Source organism: Oryctolagus cuniculus, chromosome 1 (assembly GCF_051225735.1).
Source record: "Oryctolagus cuniculus isolate XC-2025 breed Fujian yellow rabbit chromosome 1, ASM5122573v1, whole genome shotgun sequence".
Lineage (NCBI taxonomy): Eukaryota > Metazoa > Chordata > Mammalia > Lagomorpha > Leporidae > Oryctolagus > Oryctolagus cuniculus.
This window is the reverse complement of record NC_142867.1, coordinates 80995153-81017876: the sequence shown is the minus strand read 5'-3', so window position 1 is coordinate 81017876 and position 22724 is coordinate 80995153. Positions and strand designations below refer to the sequence as shown.

General features: G+C 44.0%; 1 protein-coding gene across 4 annotated transcripts; it reads right to left on the bottom strand.

The window, feature by feature from the left end:
• Positions 1-5844: 5844 nt before the first annotated feature.
• Positions 5845-18908, bottom strand: LOC138846059 (tripartite motif-containing protein 64-like). 4 transcript variants are annotated; one of them, XM_089311805.1, is made up of 8 exons: positions 18715-18908; positions 17453-17617; positions 14433-14819; positions 13439-13534; positions 11656-11886; positions 10353-10375; positions 9352-9449; positions 5845-6747 (listed from the first exon to the last, which is right to left on the bottom strand). In XM_089311805.1, the coding sequence occupies exons 3-8, from the start codon at positions 14802-14804 to the stop codon at positions 6254-6256; spliced, it is 1314 nt and encodes a 437-aa protein (XP_089167931.1). In that variant the 5' UTR covers positions 14805-14819; positions 17453-17617; positions 18715-18908; the 3' UTR covers positions 5845-6253. The 4 variants fall into 4 exon arrangements, with proteins under 4 accessions (XP_089167931.1, XP_069916688.2, XP_089167938.1 ...); XM_070060587.2 differs by lacking the exon at positions 17453-17617 and having other exon boundaries at positions 5847-6747; positions 18715-18898; XM_089311812.1 differs by lacking the exons at positions 13439-13534; positions 14433-14819; positions 17453-17617; positions 18715-18908 and adding an exon at positions 12258-12353 and having other exon boundaries at positions 5848-6747.
• Between the last annotated feature and the right edge of the window lie 3816 nt (positions 18909-22724).

The following is a 22724-nucleotide window of genomic DNA, read 5'->3' as shown; positions in this document are numbered from 1 at the left end:
GAAGTTATAACTTTAGTGATAACTTTCAAATTAAAACTTTAATATGTTGAAGTTATATATAGGATTTGCCATATCAATAAATACCAATTGAAGTATACCTGGAGATATGATTCTCAGAATTAATAGTAGTAAAACCTGCTAGGATGATTTTACCTGATTGCTGTTTTATTTCTTTAAGTGTTTTGATTATCTGGAAAAGAGAATTAACCACTGTTTCAAAACAGTTGTAATAAGGCATGTATATCTCATAGAAGTTTCAAAAGAAGACAGGCCCAGCCGGTGCTGTGGCAATGTAGGCTAAGCTTCCTCTTGCAGTGCTGCCATATGTTTGCCAGTTTGTGGCGCAGCTGCTCCTCCTTGGATCAAGATTTTGCATTGTCCCGGGAAAGAAGTAGAAGATACGCAAGTGGCCGGCAGCCACGGCTCACTAGGCTAATCCTCCGCCTTGCGGCGCCGGCACACTGTGTTCTGGGCACAGTCGGGGCGCCGGATTCTGTCCCGGTTGCCCCTCTTCCAGGCCAGCTCTCTGCTGTGGCCAGGGAGTGCAGTGGAGGATGGCCCAAGTGCTTGGGCCCTGCACCCCATGTGAGACCAGGAGAAGCACCTGGCTCCTGCCATTGGATCAGCGCGGTGCGCCGGCCACAGCGCGCTGCCAGAACAGCCATTGGAGGGTGAACCAATGGCAAAGGAAGACCTTTCTCTCATTTCTCTCTCTCTCACTGTCCACTCTGTCTCACTGTCTCACTGTCCAAAAAAAAAAAAAAAAATAAGATGACCCAAGTGCTTGGACCTCTGCACCCAGCTGGGAGAGCTGGAAGAAACTCCTGGCTTCATAATGGACTCAGCTCTGGTCATTGCAGCCATTTCAGGAGTGAAACAGCAGATCTAAGACCCTTTTCTCTGGCTCTCCTTCTGTCTGTAATTCCAACTCTCAAGTAATAAACTCTTAAAAAAAATAGGTTCACAAAAAAAAAGGCTACTTAGTTATGTTGTTTCAATAAAAGGAACATTCCATGAATTGTCTTTTGTCAGCTATAATTTGTTTAAAATTCAATGAATGTTAATATTATTGATGATGATAATGATGAACCTGGGGAACACAGTTATGTGAAAGAAAAATAGAAAATGCCATATATTCTGTAATTTCAGTTCCATGAACCTATAGATGAAAGGATTAGGAGAATTAGAGTGGCTCATTTGTCTGGTGTCTGAGGAGTGATGATTGGCAGATCACATACAGGTGAGGAGTCACACAATAAGCCAGGAAGCCCAGAGAACTCACACATGCCCCACCCTAATCCTATCTCCCAGCCCCCAGAACAAAACTTTTAGTGCAGGGTTTGAGAAATGTTCCTCTGTTATATAGGAGAGATACAAAACTAGAAGAGAATGAAACATTTTTCCACCGTGATTCAGGTTGTTTTAGAAATCAAAGGTACATATTGGAACTGGTGTCCCTCATCTCTACAGCACAGTGTACATTTCCCCTGCATGTCACCCCACTGTTTGTAAGCAAACACTATGTCCCAGGACCTCTTCCTCGCTTAAATGAGACAATGGAACTCATTACTGAACGCCAATAAACAACACCAACAGCTTTCACAAGAATTATCTTGTTCTCGGTTCTATTAGTCAGAGCCTCCGATGACATTTAACATATGCAGATGTATTTTTATAAATGCAGAGAAGATGCCACAAATGATGTTATAAACAGCCAGAAAGAAAATTCCCTATCCCTGGGTAGAGTGTGCCACTCTGTAATCTGCACCATACTTTACACTGTATGCCGATTCTTCACGATTTGCACATCTGAGCAGGCATGTTTCCAAACAGTTCAGAGAAACAGAGAAGAAGAGCAAAAGAACTTGAATCAGCAAGTGACTAAAAGAGAATGTGTATTGCCAGGGATGGTTGAGGTGTAAAATGTGCATTGCACACAAAATTAGCATATAAATATGTAAAATACATTAGTAATATTTATAACAATAGCTATTTAAAATGTTTAGTGTATAAGAAATTTAATAATATCATTAATGTTAATTTTATTTGGTTTATTTTTTTGTGTTCACTAGAAAATTTAATATTAGATATGTGACCCATATTGCTATCTGCTATTTAACATTTTTTAAAATTTATTTAATGAAGGTAAATTTCCAAAGTACAGCTTATGGATTACAATGGCTTTTTTCGCCCCATAACTTCGCTCCCACCTGCAACCCTCCCCTCTCCCGCTCCCTCTCCCCTTCCATTCACATCAAGATTGTATTAATGGTTTAAGAAGTCAGGCTGGTGCTGCAGCTTGCTAGGATAATCCTCTGCCTGCTGCGTCAGCACTCCAGGTTCTTGGCCTGGTTGGGGCACTGGATTCTGTTCCAGTTGCTCCTCATCCAGTGCAGCTTTCTGCTGTGGCCTGGGCAGGCAGTGGAGGATGGCCCAGGTGCTTGGACCCTGCACCTGTGTGGGAGGCCAGGAGGAAGCACCTGGCTCCTGGCTTCAGATTGGCACAGTGCACCAGCTGTGGCGGTCATTTGGTGAGGGGGGGTGAACCAACAGAAGGAAGACCTTTCTCTCTGTCTCTCTCTCTCTCTCTAACTCTGTCAAAAAAAAAAAAAAACTCTATTACCAAGTCCTATGATTATTATAGGTATACCTCCAAAATTATTTTATTTGTCTTATTGTCGCCATTACTGACAAATGTCCTTAGGAAAAAGCTTGGTTTTCCTGTCTGAATTCTTCCCAGACAACTAAAATTGTAGAAAAGATGAAGAAAGTGTCCATAGAATTGGATGATGATTGGTGAAGACAAGAGGTAGAATGTAGTACCCATGAATTTTTAAAATCTTCAAATTGTAGCTAACCCTGTTTCTTTCTTTCTTTCTTTCTTTCTTTCTTTCTTTCTTTCTTTCTTTCTTTCTTTCTTTCTTTCTTTCTTTCTTTCTTTCTTTCTATAGACTGAGAGAGAGAGAGAGCTCCCATAGGGGCGTTTCCTGCCAGGTATTTGATACGGGAGTGAAGGAAGACCTGAAAAACCAAACATGAGACAGTGAAACAACCCAGAAAGTAACATCTGAAACAGCCGTGACCACCCTAACTATGGGTGAAGGAGGTTTGTGATATAAACTACAACAGGACCAGAGTTCTGCAAGGAGGGTGGCATTGGGAAGAGGTGGTTCCTCTAAGGCAGAGGAGAGGCACAGAGACTTCTGCCATCCTCCTGCCCTCTAACGTCCTGCCAGTGTCAGCTTGTGCAAAAGCCTGGCACTCTCAGCCCTCAGTGTAAAATAAAGTTATAAGGTTCTAAGGCATTATCATGGACATCTGAGCACAGTGTAGGGCTTGGATTTGTACACAACAATCGATGTGCTGGTAATCTGTAGTCGAGACTCAACTGCACAGATTTGGGATGTGAGAACAAGCGCCAGTGTACACACATTTTCTGGACATACAAATGCAGTTGCTACAGTGAAGTGTCAAGCTGCAGAACGACAAATTATTACAGGAAGCCATGACACTACAATACGATTATGGGATCCGGTGGCTGGGAAGATGAGAGTGCCATTAACAAATCATAAAGGATCAGTGACAGCTGGAGTGTTACATCCAAGACATAACACATTTGCTCTGGTTCGCCACAGAACATCAAACAGTGGAAATTCCCTGATGGATGTTTCATTCAAATTGTTTCTGGACATAAAGCTATTATTAACACATTGACTGCAAATTCTGATGGAGTACTTGTATCTGGAGCTGACAAGGGCACTATGCACCTTTGGGACTGGAGAACTGGCTCCAATTTTCAGAGTCCACACAGGGGTGCAGCCTGGGTCATTGGACAGTGAATCTGGAATATTCGTTTGTGCTTTTGATCAATCTGAAAGTTAATTACTAACAGCTTCAGCTGATAAAACCATTCATGTGCACAGAAAGGATGATACAGTGAGAGAAGAAATTCATCAAGGGGCTGGCGCTGGGGGAAGCAGGTAAAACTGCCACCTACAGTGCCAGCATCCCATATGAGTGCTAGTTCGAGTCCCGACTGCTCCACTTCTGATGCAACTCTCTGCTATGGCTTGGGAAAGCAGTGAAGATTGCCCAAGTGCTTGGACCCCTGTGCCCTGTGTGGGGGATCCGGAAGAAGTTCCTGGCTCCTAGCTTGGGAGCTCTGGCCGTGGCGGCCAATTAGGAAGTGAACCAGTTGATGGAAATCTCTTTGTCTCTGCCTCTCCACTCTCTGTGTAACTCTGACTTTCAAATAAATAATAAAATGAATCTCTTTTAAAAAAGAAGAAGAACAACCTATCTGGTCAGCTGGAAACCAGAAATTATCAAGAGAAAGAGTTTGTAAAGTGATGCTGTCTCCATGGTGGTTCTTTTTTGTTTGTGTGTGTGTGTTTATTTATTCTGAGCTTGGCATTGATGAGGAAATCCTGTCATCTTGTGTTCTGGCTGGGAGTATAAAGCAGAAACTCACTTTTGGTATGATTGCTGCTTTGTATTTTCAACAAACTGCCCCCCCCCACACACACAATCACACTTCTCATGGTGTTTTTATTTCTAAAACAAAGAGTTTGTGGTCTTGGGGAAAGATAAAACATGTTTCATCTTCTAACACTTTGAGAGACTCACCTAGAAATAGTGTTGATTTTGGACATTTGAGACAGAATTGACCATCACAGTTAGTTGAATTAGTAGTGACTTGAGTTAGTAGATTACATAATATTAAGCCTACAGAGTTTCCACCTGCCAATTCACTACCCAAAATAGCTAGGATTAGGCAAGGACAAAGACAGGATCCAGAAATGTATTTCTGGGTCTTGTATGAGGGTGGGAGAAACCAAGTACTTGAGCCATCACCTGTGGTTGCCCACAGTGCCCGTTGTTACCATGAAGCTAGAATATGCAGAGGAGCAGGACATGTCCCCAAGTGCTCCAAAAAGAGATGTGGCCATTCCAAGTGGATCTGAAACCACTGAGCCAAACATGAATGTTCTTGATGTTAGAATAACTTTGTTAATACTAACTCTCTCTCTCTCTCTCTCTTTTTTTTTTGTGGGGGGTGAGGGGGCAGGTAGAGTTGTAGACAGTGAGAGAGAGAGACAGAGACAAAGTATTTCCTTCCATTGGTTCACTCCCCCAGTGGTCGCTAGGGTTGACGATGCACTGATCTGAAGCCAGGAGCCAGGTGCTTCCTCCTGGTCTCCCATGCGGGTGCAGAGCCCAAGCACTTGGGTCATCCTCCACTGCCCTCCTGGGCCACAGCAGAGAGCGGGACTGGAAGAGGAGCGAGGAGCAACAGGGACAGAACCAGCGCTGGTGGCGGAGGATTAACCAAGTGAGCCACGGCGCCGGCCCCAATACTAATCTCTTATTTGTTCTTTAGTCCACTCTTTGACTACATTTGCTTTGTCTGATATGTCCTAAACAGTGCTCTGGGTAATAGCAATACAGCACCAGGAAAGATTTTCCATTTGGAAAATTTGGAATTTGTACTGAGCAGTTATCATTAACTACCAGTTTGTTGAATTTATGTTGGATGTTATTGGTGATGTTGGATGTTATGCTTAGAGTGTGTGATCTCTGCAGTCGTGAAGGGCTTCTTGAAAAAAACTGAGCTGAAATGTAATGAATGACCAGGACTTGATGAAGTGATTGGTTGTCGGGCATTTGCATCTACCCCGAAAGGCCAGATTTGAAGAAAAACCTTTGCAAACTTCATTTTATTTAGTAAAGTGAGAGAAGAGACTTCACTCCACTACCCAAGACATAGTCAACTATGGGAATGAAAGGCTGTTTGCATGATGATGTGCCTTGGTGGCATTCAGCTAAATGGGAAACAAGATGCCACAGCCACATATTTCATCATTTTATTAGCATATGATGCTTAGAATATACAACCCCACAAATGTCAAAGTAGAAAAGGATTTTTCAGGTGTTGGAGTTAGGAGGTATGCCCACGGGGAGTGTACACTAATAGACACTGAATTTCTTTACAGGATGATGAAACAGTACTGGGGTCAGATAACTGTGAAAGTTTCAAAGTTCTTTACTAAAATAAATTTTAATAGAAAATGTTCATATATTCATTGCAGTTGTATGCTGTGTGGTTTCTAACCAAGCTCTAATTATGACTACACTGTGCTCATGAAGTTACAACGTGCTCCAAAACAATCCTGCTGTCTCACATAAAAATATCCCAGGGTGGCGAGCTCCTCCATATGGGAGTTCACAAAGAATCATCATCAAACCTGACATGTCATGGGGGACCAAGCCAAAACAAGGGATTCAGAGGAGAAGTAAACTGGGTTGGAACGTTACAATGTATGAGGGAACCTTTGTCAACATCATAGAAACCCACTGTTCCATGGTCACAATCCAGAAACACCCCAACCATACTCAGGGGCCTCTTCACATAGTGAGTTAAGGGTGGAACACTGGTGTAGAGGACGTAATGGTTGTTACTCTTCAGGGAGGCCAGGAGAAATGCTTCTTCAAAATGAATAATGTCGCTGGTATCACTTGTGCTGGAATCATAACAGACTCCCAAAATCCAGGTGGAAGAGGATGACACATCCACCTCCCAGTAATGTTGGCCAGAGGTGAAGGTCTGAGCACCCCACACAGCAAAGCTCTCTGCTCTCTGGGAATGGTTGGGAGCACTGCGATGTTCTTCTCCAAATATTGTGCTTCTGAGATCTTCAGAGAAGCTTACATAGCGGCGGGCCACTTCCCTCCTCAGACCATTATCCACTGTAGAAAGAGAACAATCTGATCAATGAATGTTGTTTCCATGGCCTGAAGACAAAACTTTGCTGCCCGTGGATTCACTTCACTCGACTTTGCAAGGAAAACTAACAGAAGAAAGGTAGCATAATGAATTGAGATTCACTCAACTGAGAAAATCAAAGGTTCAAGTGCATTTACAGGAAAAAAAAATCAAACAACAGAGAAAAATAAGAAAAGGAGCTTAAACATATCACACACTGTGTGAAGTAGGGTTATGGTTGATCTAGAGTGTTAATTATTTCAATAGTTTTGAATATATATGTTTAATTATATGTCTTTGAATACAGACACAGAGACAGAGAAATGTTACATCTGCTCGTTCACTCTCCATATACCCACGACCAAGGCTGGACCCGGCCTGTGCCAGGAGCCAGCATCCAAACATGGTCTCCCACATGGATGGCAGGGATCCAGACATTGGGGGTAACATCTGCTGCCCCCCAAGGTGTGCATTAGCAGGAAGCTGGATGGAAGCTGAGGTGGGACTGATTCCCAGGCACTGTGCTATGGGGTAAGGATGCCCAAGACACTTTACTGCTGAGCCAAATGCCTACCACTCGATAGCATGTATTGAGACAACGATGCAACTTCTACTTTCTTGGCTAGGAAAGTATCCTTTAGTGTTTTACTTAATTCCATTTGTAAATACAATACTTTGAAATGTGATAGATCTTAAATGGGAAATCAGCTACACATCTGAATATTTCCAAAATAAAACTCATGCTCCAATAAGTAGTATATTTAAAGAATGTTCTGACTTCAGCTTATCTGTTCAGAATGTGGATTTAGCCCAATCTGGGTTTCAACCGTCTGTCCCTGAACTCCCTCTACTGCAGGCCTAACATCATTGCACTGTGTTCACAGATCTCTCATCATTTAATTGTTTTCAGAATCATTGATAGTATTGGAATGGTTCTGCTCTTTTTTTACAGGCAGAGTTAGACAGTGAGTGAGAGTGAGAGAGAGAGAAACAGAGAGAAAGGTCTTCCTTTCCATTGGTTCACCCATCAAATGGCCACTACGGGTGGTACGCTGTGGCTGGTGCACTCCGTCGATCCCAAGCCAAGAGCCAGGTGCTTCCTCAGGTCTCCTATGCGGGTGTAGGGCCCAAGCACTTGGGCCATCCTCCACTGCCTTCCCGGGCCACAGCAGAAAGCTGGCCTGGAAGAGGAGCAATCAGGACAGAATCCAGAGCCCCAACCGGACTGGAACCCGGGGTGCTGGGGCCGCAGGCAGAGGATTAGCCAAGTGAGCCGCGGTGCCAGCCGGAATGGTTCTGCTTGTGAGAATTTCTCCTTTTTTGGGTTGGTCAAATACTTCTGAGTTTATCAATGATAATAGCTATATTAGCAGTGCAGCATAAATGTACTTGGCATATAGAACAAATTAAAAACCACAAGTTGTGGGGAGCAACTCGGACTAGACTAAGTTACTGGAATTAAGACTTATTCTATGCATCTGCTCTCCCACAATATGGCGCTGGGAGAGGAAGAAACAGCTTCTACACAGCTGCCTCCAGTTCAACCAATAAGCAGCAGGACCTGCTCCTGATTGGAGGAGAGCAGCATACTCGGCGTGTGGGTAGCAGAGTTGGGATTGCTGGAAAAGGACTATAAAGGAGGAGCGAGACAACATGCACCAGGAACATCTAAGGGGAACATCTATCTGAAGGAACACCTGTGCAGCCCCCGAGAGAGCCGGCCGGCGGTGTGCCGCTCCCCCGCAAAAGTGGGGATAGTGGCTAGGAGGAACCGCCCTTCCACGGAGGTGTAAGGGACGGTGGCCAACCCGGGAAGAACCAGCAGCAAACCCAGGGAGGGCGGAGCAGACAAAAAGAACAGCGCAGGGTCCTGTGTCGTTCCTCCACGAAGAGGGGGAGCGACATAATGGTGCCGTGACTCGGATAGGAAGCTTAGGCAGGGTTTAGTGTCGTTCCTCCACGAAGAGGGGGAGCAACACAAGTGCCAAATTTAAACTTTAAGATCTGGCCAGTATTACAGCATAGTGGTTAAGGCTGATGGCTCTGACACGGGCATCCCATATGGTAGCTGCTTCATGTCCTAGTTGTTCCACTTCCAATCCAGCTCCCTGAGAATGGCCTGGGGAAGCAGCAGCAGATGACCCAAATATTTGAGCCTCTGCTACCCTTGTGGGAGTAGCAGAAGAAGCTCCTGGCTCCTGGCTTTGGCCTGTGCTAGCCATGGCCATTGCGGCCTTCTGGGGAGTAAAGCAGCAGGTGGAAGAGCTCCCTTTCTCTCTATTTCTCCCTAAAAACCTGCAGTGGATGGAGTAAACACACAGTTTTGACTGCTGCTCTAAGAAGTGAGCATTGTACCCCTTCTTAATCAAATGACCTGGATACTCTTCCTGTAGTTTGCTTACATCAGCATGCTCATTACAAATTTCAGTTTCGATCATTGCAATGTGATGAAACAAAGTGAGAAGGCACAGTTTCAAAAAATCCTATAACATTTTCAGGGACACAAAATGAAATAAAATAGGAAATGGCTCAGGCACAAAAGCCGTGAAGAAGGAAATTAGGGCTGGAAGGATGGAGGCTGAGCTCACCTCTGAAGTTGTTTAGCATCTCTCTGAGTCCAGTGATGTTCCGCAATGTCAGCTCTGGGTTCACCCCCTGGAGACGGAGCGTCTGCACCAGCTCTGCTCTGTAAGGAATCACACGAGTGACACTCCAGGTCAAAGGGCAAAAGCAGGGTCAAATCAAAAGTACCAGCTGTAAATCCAAGATATTTCATTGGGAATTTTCCCATTATCATCTAATAAGAATAAATGTATTCACTACCTTAGGTGAAATAAAATTAGTACTTCTCTCTAAATTTCACATCACATCCATTTGCCTCTTTCTTCTCAGACATTATTCAACCTCTCAAATGACAGTGGCTGCCCCCTGTATCCCTCACTTGACTTCAGGTAAAACAGAAATCCTGAGTAGCTACAGAGAGCAGGGCTTTTAGGTAGAATCTATGGGAATTCAGTCAACAGACATCCCCAACAGTACAGTCAGGAGGATCTGCACTGAGCCAGGAGGCTGTGAGCTTTTCTGCCAAGCAAGGGAATGGAAATCCAAACTGGCAGCCATGGTCCTGAGGGAGCTGAGGTGGCTGATGCCCCTGATCCAGCCAGCAACTGGGACAGACTCAGAGGGCAGGACTTGCTCACTGCTGCTCCCAGGAGTGAACCCTCCCTCCTCCTTCCCTGCTGTGGGAATTGCTCTTTCCTGTGTGTTTCTCACTTTCCCTCTTTCAAGGGTGGGGCCTCCTCTGGGATTTCTCAGAATAATATGAACATAAGGGTTGGTTGGGATAGTTTCAAAGGAAGGGGAGGAGAGAAAAGGTGAAATAAAGCCCAGAAAGTCAAATCTTTTTTTGTATATTTCGGTTCACCCACACCTCATCTGGCACCAAAGAGTAGAAGACCTCAGAATCCCTTATCCAACAACATGGTAAATAGTCAGGAAGATCAAAGGAAATCATGCAAAACAGAAGCATCTGCTGCATCAGCAAGAACACAACTTTCTTACACATTGCAGATTCTCATTGTAAACTTACCTTTCTAATACACTCCGCATATCCTGCAAAAAAAAAAAAAAACATTCAGTCATGATAATTCTCTCCTCTGATCTCTATGAAATACTTGCATTGTTAATTTGTAGTAATATATTTTCTCCTTATGATCTGTAAAGAGGGATCAGAGTCTGTTAATCACAGACTATGACCTGATCCATGAGGAACTTCCTCTGTGTGAATTAAGAAGGTGGTACTCAGGATGAAGATGTGCAGCTGTAAAAAGATTAGGTTGTAGGTTCCCTCACGCCCACTCACATTCCAGAGAGAGGTCTGACTGCTGCTAACATTATTGCAAAGCAGGGAAACCTCCGAACATCAGAGTTCACTGCAAATGACTATCAAAGCTTTCTTAGGCAAAGGCAAGGCCTCAATGTCATCAGAAAATTGTTCTCTGTTTTGTACCCCTGTGACGATGGAGGCAAGAGTAGGGAATATTATTATTATTTTTTTTTTGACAGGCAGAGTGGACAGTGAGGGAGAGAGACAGAGAGAAAGGTCTTCCTTTGCCGTTGGTTCACCCTCCAATGGCCGCCGCGGCCGGCGCGCTGCGGCCGGCGCACCACGCTGATCCGATGGCAGGAGCCAGGAGCCAGGTGCTTTTCCTGGTCTCCCATGGGGTGCAGGGCCCAAGCACCTGGGCCATCCTCCACTGCACTCCCTGGCCACAGCAGAGAGCTGGCCTGGAAGAGGGGCAACCGGGACAGAATCCGGCGCCCCAACCGGGACTAGAACCCGGTGTGCCGGCGCCGCTAGGCGGAGGATTAGCCTAGTGAGCCGCGGCGCCGGCCTGGGAATATTATTTCTGTGAAAGGCAATTGGATAGTTACAACATCATTCATGGACACAACAAATTATCACCTAAAAATAAATATCCTGCAGATTTATTGAATATTCTGGGGTTGCCTAGGCAGGGCCAAACCAACTGATATCACAGGCCTTATATAACCCTCTGGACAATCAGCACCCCTGGAGGGGAGAATAAATTGAAAATTAATCGAAGATGTAACCCTTGTGTGGTCATTGAGTTCCTGGATAATTGTCTCTAGAGTAGTTTTCCTGCTTACAATGCAGGGACTTTTATCTTATCTGAATTGTGACAAAGAAAAGCACCCAAAAGATTATCAGACTATGCAGAACCAAGCGATCGGGCAAAAATAAAGATACAGGGCAGTAGACATGAATCATGCAGTGTAAAGTCATGATAGGTGCAGGTATCATTTTTTGGTTCTTACGCCCTTGCCCAGAAAAGCACTTCTTTCCCATAACATGGACTCTCCCTGCTCACCTGGAGTAACTCCATGTCAGGCTTGTGACACACCTCAGCCAGCTCTCTGTACGTGTTTATCACCTGGTGTTTCTGTTGGGTCATTCTCATTTCACTACCCTGGAGCTGTTGGGAAATCTCCTGTGCTTCTCTGTGCAGGGCCTGCAGCTGCAGTTGCTCCTCCTCGTGGAGAAATATACGCAACTTCTGGTACTGAGCTTTTATCATCAGCTCCCTTAAGGACACATATTCCTGCAGAGATATTAGGTAAAAAGTTTACATATCTCATGCTGAACAGAAAATTGAAACGGCCAATATTATTGCCAGAGTTGCCTGAGACACTGACATCCCATAGGAGTGCCTCTTCAAGTCCCTGCTGTTCCACTTCCCATCCATCTGCTTGCTAACATGCCTGGAAAGGAGGCAGATGAAGGCCCAAGTGTTTGGACCCTTACTTTCCACAATGGAGGCCCTGATGAAGTTTCAACCTCCTCTTCTCAGCCTGGTCCAGCCATTATAAGCTGGGGAATATACAAGTACATGGATGCTCCCCTCACCTCATCACTCTATCTTTCAACTAAATAAAACATTTCAAAATGTACTTTGCAGACTTTCTGCCTCACCCATGCAACACCTCTTGAGTATATGCAAGTCTTTTCTGTGCGTGCCTCCTGTAGGTTCTTAGTCTTTTTCTATGTTTAAATCAAGATTCACCAAATGATCTCAGGTGATTCTCCCCCTTCCCCCCCTCTGCCACCACCTCTCTGAAGCTTCTTCAGTATTTGTACCCCATCAACTCTTTCGATTGTAATGTAAGCCTACTTAAGTTTGTTCTGTTCCTTTGCCTGATTCTTCTAAATAATTAGAACTATTTAGGTAGAGTCCACGTCACACAGTTTTCTTTAATGACTTCATTTTCTTAATTGATACTGTGGGGAGCAATCCGGACTGGACTGAGTTACTGGAATTAAGACTTATTCTATGCATCTGTTCTCCCACAATATGGCGCTGGGAGAGAAGTAAACAGCTTCCGCACAGCTGCCTCCAGTTCAACTAATAAACTGTAGGACTTGCTCCTGATTGGAGAGCAGCGTACTCGGCGTGTGGGCAGCCGAGTTGGGATTGGCGGAGGAGGACTATAAAGGAGGAGAGAGACAGCATGCACCAGGAACATCTATGGGGAACATCTAAGGGGAACATCTATCTGAGGGAACACCTGTGCAGCCCCCAAGAAAGCCGGCCGGCGGTGTGCCGCTCCCCTGCGGAAGTGGGGAATGTGGCCAGGGGGAACTGCCCTTCCACGGAGGTGGAAGGGATAGTAGCCAACCCGGGAAGAACCAGCAGCAAACCCGGGGAGGGCCGAGCAGACGAAAGAACAGCGCAGGGTCCTGTGTTGCTCCTCCACGAAGAGGGCGAGCGACATAATGGTGCCGTGACTCAGATATGAAGCCTAGGCAGGGTCCTGTGTCGTTCCTCCACGAAGAGGGGGAGCGACAGATACGATTCTACTTTTCACTGCTTCTTCATAGCCATACTTAATGCTATCTTTAGTGTTGGAAAAGGTTTGTGGAAACCTTCAGGGTTGGACTTGGAGTATCTGGGATGACCTGTTTTCCATACACCAGGGTATGCTTCTCACTAGGTGTCTTGGCTGGCACAGGAGTTGTGATCACTGAGTTACCATTTGAAACCACCACTGCTTCTGGGAGGAAATCACAAACTCTTCATGGTAAATGGAATTTGCCAAAGCAGTATAGTGATTGTAAGCATTATAGTAATTGAAGAACATCTTTTTCATTCTTACCTTGAATGAATGAGTCTTTTTAATTTCCTCTGTCACATTGTTTTTCAATTCCTGGATCAGTTCCCATAAAGTATTCATTTCCTTTAAAAGCTTTTCCTGCAGAATAATGATAAGATTTAGCAACATGGAATATACGCTTCTATATTTTACCTCCGTACTTATTAGAAATGGTGGTGGTTGAGAGAATAGTATTGAGACTACTAATTGTTGTATTCTGACTTCTTTTTCTGATGTAAGTGATTGTGACTAAAGTGGAGTGGTCATATTTTCACAAGTTGACCTAATTTGAGTCTTAGATTTGGGATACTGAGTGTGGTAGAAAATTACAAGGATGTCATTGCAGTGTAATGAGTTCATTGGCCTCCTGCTAAACCAGTATGCCATGTGGGCTGCAGTTCATGTCCTGGCCACCCCCCCCACCTCTGCTCCATCTCCCTTCTGATGGACTGTGAAAGCAACGGAAGATGCCCCAAGTGCTTTGGCCTTTGACACCCACAGGAAAGTTCCAAAACAATATCCTGACTCCCAGCTACAGCCTGGCCCAGCCCTGGTCATGTGAGCATTTGTGGTGGAAACCACAAAATGTATGGTACATCTCTCTCTCTCTCTTGCTCTCTCTTTCTCTCTGTCTTTTGCTTTCTGTGTTTGCATATAAAACTACCTTTGAAATAAGTAAATCTTAAAAATAAAAGATGAAACATACAATAGAAAATGTGAATAAAGTCAATACAATTTGCTTCCTTAGAAACGGTGTTTATGTTACTTGGCTGTGAAGCAGTCACAATTGCAGCACAAGCCCAAGTTTCTGCTGATGACCACTTGCACTGCACCTTACCAAGTGGCCATGCATGGACAGTGCTTCTAAGGTGGCTCCCCCTGATGACAACTCAACCCAATTGTGAATATTGGGTCCTTTGAGTAACAACATGGAAGGACACATTTACATCTTGGGATTCACAGGGAAAAATCACATGGCTCTGGAGGCACTTCTCACCCGGGACTCCTCAGCAGCACATTCCATCATGGTATGGTCATGTATCTCGGGCTGTGGGCATCCAGAGAGAGGCTGATAGTGCAGGCTCTTGTCCACCTCTGTGAGGAGCCCTGCTGCTTCTGTCTGCTCACCAGGGACCTGCTCCTCAACCTGGTGACCTGGTTCCATCGGTCCTGTTTGGCAGCAGAAGCCAGCTTCTTGTGCACGACACATTGGGCAGCACATGGGAGTCTTGGCTTCCTCCCAGCTCAGAGAAAGACAGGATCTACAAAAGTTGTGTCCACAGTCTATCCTAACTGGGTCTAGGAAGAAGTTCATGCAAATTGGGCATATGAGTTCCTGCTGGAAGACTTGCAACGTGGCTGGATCCATGTCTCGATGAAGATCCTTTAAAAACAGAGAGAAATAAAGTAGTCTTCCCTGAAGAGAGAAAGCATGCACTGTGTACCGTTTTCTTCCCCTGCTTGCCTGCATACAAACCTATACATCATGAGTATAAACATACTGGGTCTACAATCTAACAGAAATAAGAAAGTAATACATGTAATATGGTTGTTTAAAGGAAGTAACCTGGGTCGGTGCTGTAGCGCAACAGATTAAAACCATGGGCTGCAGGGCCCACATCCTGGCTGCTCTACTTCTGAACAGCTCCCTGCTGATGTGCCTGAGAAGCTAGCAGAGGATGACCAATGTCCTTGGGCCACTGAGCATACCCATGGGGAGTCCCAGAAGAAGATCCGGGCTCCTGGCTTCTGATTGGGTCAGTGCTGGCCTTTGGGAACATTTGGAGAGTGAACTAGAGAATCAAAGAACTGTCTCTCTCTCTCTGTCTCTACCTCTAAGAATTTTTCTTTCAAAAAAATAAATAAATAAACCTTTCAACTAAATAATAAAAAAGTATGTAACAAATTTATTTGGAGAAATTTAAGATGATGGTAAAAGATGAGATGATTCCAAGGTTTGTTTTCATTTTCTTATTGGCCTAGAAGCAGCACAAGATCAGTATTTCTTTCTGCATCTCCCTGCCTCCTCCTCTTCCTCTCTCTTCTCTGAGTTCCTACGCTATTCATTTCCTCCAGGACTGCTCGGCTTTAACACACACAAAAACAGTGAAACTCCATACTATGGGTCTACCATCTCTGCCTTGCAACTCAGAGGTACTTTTCTGAAATCAGTTATGAGACCAGGCTTAATCGAAGATTATTTGATTTAATCAGTGTTAAGTTGAATGCTCAGCTTCTATAACAATAAGCAGGTGAGTTTCCTTTTCAACCTCAACCTGAACATTTTCTTCAAGTAATAAACTACACAAATCATTTCCAGTTTGAGAAAATATCATTTCCCCAGAGTTAGTTCTTGTCATCAGAGGGATGGTCACATTCTGAAAAGGTGAACAGTCAACCACAGCAATGGGCAACAACTGGCCAATTGTCCTTTAAATCAAGCCCCCAAAATGATCATGAACACTGGGGTTCCTTCCTATTCTAGAATATCCACAGATGCAGGTAATGGAGGCATGAATGCTTCATCCTTATTTTCCCAAAGTTACACATGTCGTAACTTGGGAACACTTTTGTGTTGGTGGCTCTATTTTGAACATTTTTCACAATTAGTCTACAAATCAAAGTTTTTTAAGGCATAGTTAGTAGACTCTTGAATAAGGGTTTTCAAATTATTTCCAAACATTTAGGATTATTTTGATTTGTATAAAAGCTACTACTCATTTCTCAGTGACCACAGGAAATTGGTTCCACAAGACCTGGGAAGATCCCAAACTTCACAGATGCTCAATCTATTCCATAAGTGGTATGGTGGGGAACTTGCTGTGACTTAGCAGTTAACGCCTCGGACTGCAGTGCCAGCAAAACCAATCTGGCGCTGGTTCGAGTCCCGCTGCTCCACTTCTAATCCAGCTCCCTGCTATGGCCTGTGACAGAAGTAGAAGATGGCCCAAGTCCTTGGGCCCCTATACCCAAGTGGGAGACCTGGAGGAAGCTCCTGACTCTTTGATTCAGATCGGCCCAGTGCCGGCCATTGCAGCTACTTGGGAGTGAACCAGCGAATGGAAGAACCCTGTCTCTCTCTCTGCCTCTGCCTCTCTATAACTCTATCTTTCAAATAAATAAATAAATCATTAGAAAATTTAAAAAAAAATGGTATGGTATTTGTCTAAAACCTAAGCCATACTCCTATGTCCTTAATATCACCACTAGACTACTTAAGATAAAACTAATCCAAAGTAAATGTTTTGTAGATGGCTAGAGTAATGTTAAGGCCTCGTTTCAAGAGAAACGTCTAAATGGTCAAAACACATGCAATTTATTTCTGAATGCCTTCTCTCTATAGTTGGTAGAATCCATGGATTCTGAAGCTTCATATATGCACAGCACACTGCATGCATTCCTGAATTGAAGGGATCAGGTGCTTTATGACTTGTGCAAAAATGGAAAAAAATCCTTAACAACTTAAAATCGAGTAATGTATAAAAAGTAGAATAAAAAGTCAAACAATTTATTATAAAAATCAATGTATACAAATGTTCTAATCATGGATACTTTCAATACTGCAGTAGGTTAATCGCCGCCTGCAGCACCGGCATCTTATATGTGCACTGGTTCTAGGCCCGGCTGCTCCTCTTCCAATCCAGCTCTCTGATACAGCCTGGGAAAACAGTAGAAGATGGCTCAAGTGCTTGGGCAACTGCACCCATGTGGGAGACTGGGATGAAGCTCCTGCCTCCTGGTTTTAAATCAGTGCAGTTCTGGCTGCTGTGGCCAAGTGGGGAGTGAACCGTTGGAGGGAAGACTTCTCTCTCCCTCCCTCTCTCTCTCTCTCACTAACTCTACCTCCCAAATAAATAAATAAAATCTTTAAAAAAAATTAGTAGAAAAGACACATTTGCTTTGATAAAACATCCGTAATCTGATCATTAAACTTCAAGTATATTTGTAAAAGAAACTGAACAGGAAGGCCTGTCCTCTAAATTCTATACTCAAAGTGTGTGTGATGAGTAGTCTCACCTTTGGAAGTGCAGATGTGATTGGTCGTTTCAGTTCTATGCACAGCTGTTTCCAGTTCAGGATTCTCTCTTCTGATCTCAACTCCTCTGGGTGTGTCCCCTTTGACAGGATTTCACCAGACCCACCCACCAAATCCACTCAATGAGAGAGCTTCTGTCTTCAGAACTAATTGGATTTGCATCATGAGGTTACAGGGAAGGTGGAAAAGTGATTCATTGGATTTACAAGGTGCAGAAAATAGTACCCAGGGGCTAAGAGACAAGCAAACTGTAGACTGGGTTTGGGAGATGTGGGGAAGTTGACCAGATGTAAATTGTTCCAAGAAACTTTCACTGAGGGCTGAGAGCGCCAGGCTTTTGCACAAGCTGACACTGGCAGACGTTAGAGGGTGGGAGGATGGCAGAAGTCCCTGTGGCTCTCCTCTGCCTTAGAGGAAACACCTCCTCCCTGCTGCCACCCTCCTTGCAGGACTCTGGTCCTGTTGTAGTTTACACCACAAACCTCCTACACCCATAGTTACACTCTTTCAAATGCTGCTCTCTGGGTTGTTCCAACACTGTGAATATCTGCCATTATGTTTTTTTCCCAAAGTGGCCCCAAGACCTTGCTCCATGGTCTCAGATGTTTTCTTGAATGGTTAACTTAGGGGCTGGCCTAAGGGTTGGGCCACAGCTCACAATGCTGGCATTCCATGTGGGAGCTGTGGTTTAATCCAAGCTGCTCCACTTCCAATCCAGCTCCCCACTTTCATGCCTGAGAAAGCATTGGCAAATGGCTCAAGAGCTTGGCCCTGTGCCTTTCACTGGAGACCTGGAATAAGCTCTGGCTCCTTCCTAGCTTAGATTAAACCATCATTAGACAACCTGGCTGCACTGTAAAATTTCTGTAGAGAAATCATTTTACAGATTCCACAAGAAGATTTTCTATGGCAACCTTGCCAGAACTTCAGCATTTGATGCATATGGCATCAGAAAAATAACAGAAATATATTAATTTATAAGATACAAAATTAAAATAGACAAAAATTTTTATACATATTTCTATTTTTTTGAGAGGCAGAGTTAGTGAGAGAGAGAAAGAGAGAAAGGTTTTCCTTCCATTGGTTCACCCCCTAGATGACTTATATATATTTCTTAGACACATGAACATATGCCTGAAAGCAACAGAAGACTGCTTATTGCCAAGTCATAAAATGAAAATTCCTCTGTTTTCAAGGTTTAAGGTAAAAAACTTCAATTCATTTCTATGGACCCAGTACTCACCTGACGATTGGAATTGCTCCTCTGCAACTTCTTGGATTGGATCCTGGGTCAGGTAGGTGGCTCTGAGTTCCCTGGGCTCTGGAGGATCAGAAGGTCTCCACAGCCCAGTCAACACCAAGCCTCAGAACTGAATAAACCTTGACTGGGCGAGACCTTTATACAAGAGGAGCAAGCCCCGCCCTGATGGGGTTACTGTAGCAGAGAGGACTAGGGGGAGGGGCACTATTTCCCATCATTCTTTGGGTGAACACCTTCTCAGGTGATTTAGTTAAAAGCAATTGGATCAATCTCAAATTACACAAAAGTTTTCTTGATTGAAATGAATAATTATTTGGGAGGTGACAGTTGTAAATTTTTGAATTCCAGATAGATATTCTCTGACTACACCCATCGAGATAGTTTGTATAATTATGGAAGGCCTTTCTTTCTGTCTCTCTCTTTCTCTTCTTCTCAAATAAGTTAAAAAAAAATTTTTTTAAAAATGGAATGTGCTTGGAATGACAGAGATTATCACAACTTAAACTGAGGGTTGATCACATATGGAAGTGCCTGTTCAATCCTTGCTGCTCCACTTCAGATTCCTGCTAATGCAACTGAGAAAGCTGTTGAAGATGGTCCAAACATTTGGACACCTGCATCCAAATGGGATTCCCTGATGAAGCTTCTGGGTCAGCCTGACCCAGCCCAAACTGTGTGGCAGTTTGGAGAGTGAAACAGCTAGTGGAAGATCTCTTTCTCTCCCTCTCTCCTTCACTCTGCCATCTTCTACTGCTTTCCCAGGCCATAGCAGAGAGCTGGATGGGAAGGGGAGCAGCCGAACTGAAAGCGGCACACTGGGTTCTAGTCACAGTCGGGGCGCCGGATTCTGTCCCGGTTGCCCCTCTTCCAAGCCAGCTCTCTGCTGTGGCCAGGGAGTGCAGTGGAGGATGGCCCAATTGCTTGGCCCTGCACCCCATGTGAGACCAGGAGAAGCATCTGGCTCTTGCCATTGGATCAGCGCGGTGCGCCGGCCACAGCGCACTGCCAGAACAGCCATTGGAGGGTGAACCAATGGCAAAGGAAGAACTTTCTCTCATCTCTCTCTCTCACTGTCCACTCTGCCTGTCCAAAAAAAATAAATAAATAAGATGACCCAAGTGCTTGGACCTCTGCACCCAGCTGGGAGAGCTGGAAGAAACTCCTGGCTTCATAATGGACTCAGCTCTGGTCATTGCAGCCATTTCAGGAGTGAAACAGCAGATCTAAGACCCTTTTCTCTGGCTCTCCTTCTGTCTGTAATTCCAACTCTCAAGTAATAAACTCTTAAAAAAATAGGTTCACAAAAAAAGGCTACTTAGTTATGTTGTTTCAATAAAAGGAACATTCCATGAATTGTCTTTTGTCAGCTATAATTTGTTTAAAATTCAATGAATGTTAATATTATTGCTGATAATAATGATGAACCTGGGGAACACAGTTATGTGAAAGAAAAATAGAAAATGCCATATATTCTGTAATTTCAGTTCCATGAACCTATAGATGAAAGGATTAGGAGAATTAGAGTGGCTCATTTGTCTGGTGTCTGAGGAGTGATGATTGGCAGATCACATACAGGTGAGGAGTCACACAATAAGCCAGGAAGCCCAGAGAACTCACACATGCCCCACCCTAATCCTATCTCCCAGCCCCCAAAGAACAAAACTTTTAGTGCAGGGTTTGCGAAATATTCCTCTGTTATATAGGAGAGATACAAAACTAGAAGAGAATGAAACATTTTTCCACCGTGATTCAGGTTGTTTTAGAAATCAAAGGTACATATTGGAACTGGTGTCCCTCATCTCTACAGCACAGTGTACATTTCCCCTGCACGTCACCCCACTGTTTGTAAGCAAACACTATGTCCCAGGACCTCTTCCTCGCTTAAATGAGACAATGGAACTCATTACTGAACGCCAATAAACAACACCAACAGCTTTCACAAGAATTATCTTGTTCTCGGTTCTATTAGTCAGAGCCTCCGATGACATTTAACATATGCAGATGTATTTTTATAAATGCAGAGAAGATGCCACAAATGATGTTATAAACAGCCAGAAAGAAAATTCCCTATCCCTGGGTAGAGTGTGCCACTCTGTAATCTGCACCATACTTTACACTGTATGCTGATTCTTCACTGATTTGCACATCTGAGCAGGCATGTTTCCAAACAGTTCAGAGAAACAGAGAAGAAGAGCAAAAGAACTTGAATCAGCAAGTGACTAAAAGAGAATGTGTATTGCCAGGGATGGTTGAGGTGTAAAATGTGCATTGCACACAAAATTAGCATATAAATATGTAAAATACATTAGTAATATTTATAACAATAGCTATTTAAAATGTTTAGTGTATAAGAAATTTAATAATATCATTAATGTTAATTTTATTTGGTTTATTTTTTTGTGTTCACTAGAAAATTTAATATTAGATATGTGACCCATATTGCTATCTGGTATTTAACATTTTTTAAAATTTATTTAATGAAGGTAAATTTCCAAAGTACAGCTTATGGATTACAATGGCTTTTTTCCCCCCATAACTTCGCTCCCACCTGCAACCCTCCCCTCTCCTGCTCCCTCTCCCATTCCATTCACATCAAGATTGTATTAATGGTTTAAGAAGTCAGGCTGGAGCTGCAGCTTGCTAGGCTAATCCTCCGCCTGCTGCGTCGGCACTCCAGGTTCTTGGCCTGGTTGGGGCACCGGATTCTGTTCCAGTTGCTCCTCATCCAGTGCAGCTTTCTGCTGTGGCCTGGGCAGGCAGTGGAGGATGGCCCAGGTGCTTGGACCCTGCACCTGTGTGGGAGGCCAGGAGGAAGCACCTGGCTCCTGGCTTCAGATTGGCACAGTGCACCAGCTGTGGCGGTCATTTGGCGAGGGGGGGTGAACCAACAGAAGGAAGACCTTTCTCTCTGTCTCTCTCTCTCTCTCTGTCTAACTCTGTCAAAAAAAAAAAAAACTCTATTACCAAGTCCTATGATTATTATAGGTATACCTCCAAAATTATTTTATTTGTCTTATTGTCGCCATTACTGACAAATGTCCTTAGGAAAAAGCTTGGTTTTCCTGTCTGAATTATTCCCAGACACCTAAAATTGTAGAAAAGATGAAGAAAGTGTCCATAGAATTGGATGATGATTGGTGAAGACAAGTGGTAGAATGTAGTACCCATGAATTTTTAAAATCTTCAAATTGTAGCTAACCCTGTTTCTTTCTTTCTTTCTTTCTTTCTATAGACTGAGAGAGAGAGAGAGCTCCCATAGGGGCGTTTCCTGCCAGGTATTTGATACGGGAGTGAAGGAAGACCTGAAAAACCAAACATGAGACAGTGAAACAACCCAGAAAGTAACATCTGAAACAGCCGTGACCACCCTAACTATGGGTGAAGGAGGTTTGTGATATAAACTACAACAGGACCAGAGTTCTGCAAGGAGGGTGGCAGCGGGGAAGAGGTGGTTCCTCTAAGGCAGAGGAGAGGCACAGAGACTTCTGCCATCCTCCTGCCCTCTAACATCCTGCCAGTGTCAGCTTGTGCAAAAGCCTGGCACTCTCAGCCCTCAGTGTAAAATAAAGTTATAAGGTTCTAAGGCATTATCATGGACATTTGAGCACAGTGTAGGGCTTGGATTTGTACACAACAATCGATGTGCTGGTAATCTGTAGTCGAGACTCAACTGCACAGATTTGGGATGTGAGAACAAGCGCCAGTGTACACACATTTTCTGGACATACAAATGCAGTTGCTACAGTGAAGTGTCAAGCTGCAGAACCACAAATTATTACAGGAAGCCATGACACTACAATACGATTATGGGATCCAGTGGCTGGGAAGATGAGAGTGCCATTAACAAATCATAAAGGATCAGTGACAGCTGGGGTGTTACATCCAAGACATTACACATTTGCTCTGGTTCGCCACAGAACATCAAACAGTGGAAATTCCCTGATGGATGTTTCATTCAAATTGTGTCTGGACATAAAGCTATTATTAACACA